General features: G+C 37.6%; 1 protein-coding gene across 1 annotated transcript in view; it reads right to left on the bottom strand.

Annotated features, from left to right (window-relative positions):
- LOC104542111 (dedicator of cytokinesis protein 10-like) overlaps positions 1 to 263 on the bottom strand; it is a gene marked incomplete at both ends in the record, with an annotated part of 29,034 nt that extends 28,771 nt beyond the window's left edge. The window contains one exon of the mRNA XM_010186323.1: positions 42 to 263. Within this exon, the coding sequence (XP_010184625.1) occupies positions 42 to 263 (222 nt within the window). The remainder of the gene's footprint in view (positions 1 to 41) is intronic.
- Between the last annotated feature and the right edge of the window lie 1,486 nt (positions 264 to 1,749).

The following is a 1,749-nucleotide window of genomic DNA, read 5'->3' as shown; positions in this document are numbered from 1 at the left end:
GCTGAACCAAAATCAGTCACACGACTCACTAAGTGGAATACCTGTTTTGGGTATTTCAGCCATTCTTCGGGGAACCCCTTGACCTGTGGTTCTTCTATTTCATTTGAGTCCGTATTTTCAACAGTTCCATTTTCTAGTGAAAATGAGGAACCTGAAATCATCTGTCTAACGAGTGTGTGGTTCAGATCCACGTGAAAATCAGCAGAGATCTTCCTGCTATCCCTGACATCATACAGTGCCACGCTCACAAAGAAAGGCTCTACCTGGAGAAAACACCAGAAACACAATACAGCAGTAATTGAGAACAAGGTAAACTCTATCTTTGAATAGCTTCCTGCAGCTAGGAAAAAAAAAAGCAAACACATATTATTTATAAATTATGAGTTTCGTTAAAAACACAAGCTCACACACACCCCTGCCAAAGTTAGTTTCCAACCATGTGATTTTAGGGGCTTTTAAAGGTAGTTTATTAACAATGTGCTACTACAGTAATTTAGAAACCAATAAAATAAAAACCAGATGTATTTGTCACAGAAAATTGTTAGAGCAAATGAAAAGAGCCCCACAGAAACATGTTACAGGATTTCAAAAATGCAGATTCAGCGTCATTACAAAAGAAAGAGAAGTGAGGGCAGGCTTCCCAGGATCATCAGAAATGTGACATAACAATGACAAATGTAAGTAGATGAAAAATGTTTACTGGTACCAACACAAACGCGTGGGTGTATTATTCTGTGGAAAACACATGTTCTATTTTGCAAAGAAACCAAGAGCATTCAAACCACTCTGACAGTACCCGCTTATTCTATCGCACAGTACCAGGGAATCAAGCTCTATGACTGTGAGTAACCTCCAGAGAGCCTTCATAGTTCTGATGAAATAAATCAGTCCCAGAATAAGAACAACACTTTCTGAGCTGTCCAGAAATCAGAATCTTAAAACTTTGGAGATAAGGAATAATGCATGGCAGGTGCAATATTCTATGCTTTTTCAGCCTCTGTAGTGAATTATTGCATGCCCTTGGTACAGTTATCATGATTTCATTTAAACAACTGTTCCAGTCTGCCAAAATAAAGTATTGATTACATCATGCTGAATATGCACTCACTGCAGAGGTCATCTTCAAATTAAAAAAAATAAAAATAAAAAACAAATCAATGCCTCATATGTAATGTATGAAAGTTGAGTTGCCAGGACACTAATTTCTCAAAACTTTCCTGCTGCAGAGAAGTACTAACTAAAAGCTACAGACGGACATCTACATCTCATTTTTCCTTGTCCTTTTTTTCCTAAAGTATGAATAAGCAAAATTTTCTGTTTTGTCCTGTTTTTAGCTGGGCTTTTCCACTAGATGAAGCAGCCAGTCCTTTCTGTTTAGCCTTATCTTCTGTAATTTAACCTGCTTGGTTCCTGTTTTCCCTCTGAAAAACAAACAACAGTTCACTTGCAACTGATACTCAGTTGCCTCCCTACACAGTTCTTGACAGTTTAAATTTGTTCTTCTTGTAGTAATTGTCAAGAATCCTCAAGGATTTTAACATTTTCAATCCCCCATTGAACTGTAGCTAAAAGTCTGCAATCTAAATCAGCTTCAAAATGTTTCTTGAAAAGTTCACCCATTTCATTATTCAATCCAAACGGATGGGCGGAGGGGGAGGACTGAATGCAATGTGTTCGTGATACAGCTTTCCTTTTACCTTCTCTTTCCAAATTAACAACTGCACAGAAAGGGAGAAAAAAGGGGAAAAA

The sequence above is a fragment of the Mesitornis unicolor genome, unplaced genomic scaffold (genome assembly GCF_000695765.1).
Source record: "Mesitornis unicolor isolate BGI_N332 unplaced genomic scaffold, ASM69576v1 scaffold2256, whole genome shotgun sequence".
NCBI lineage: Eukaryota > Metazoa > Chordata > Aves > Mesitornithiformes > Mesitornithidae > Mesitornis > Mesitornis unicolor.
This window is presented reverse-complemented; position numbering and strand designations above follow the sequence as displayed.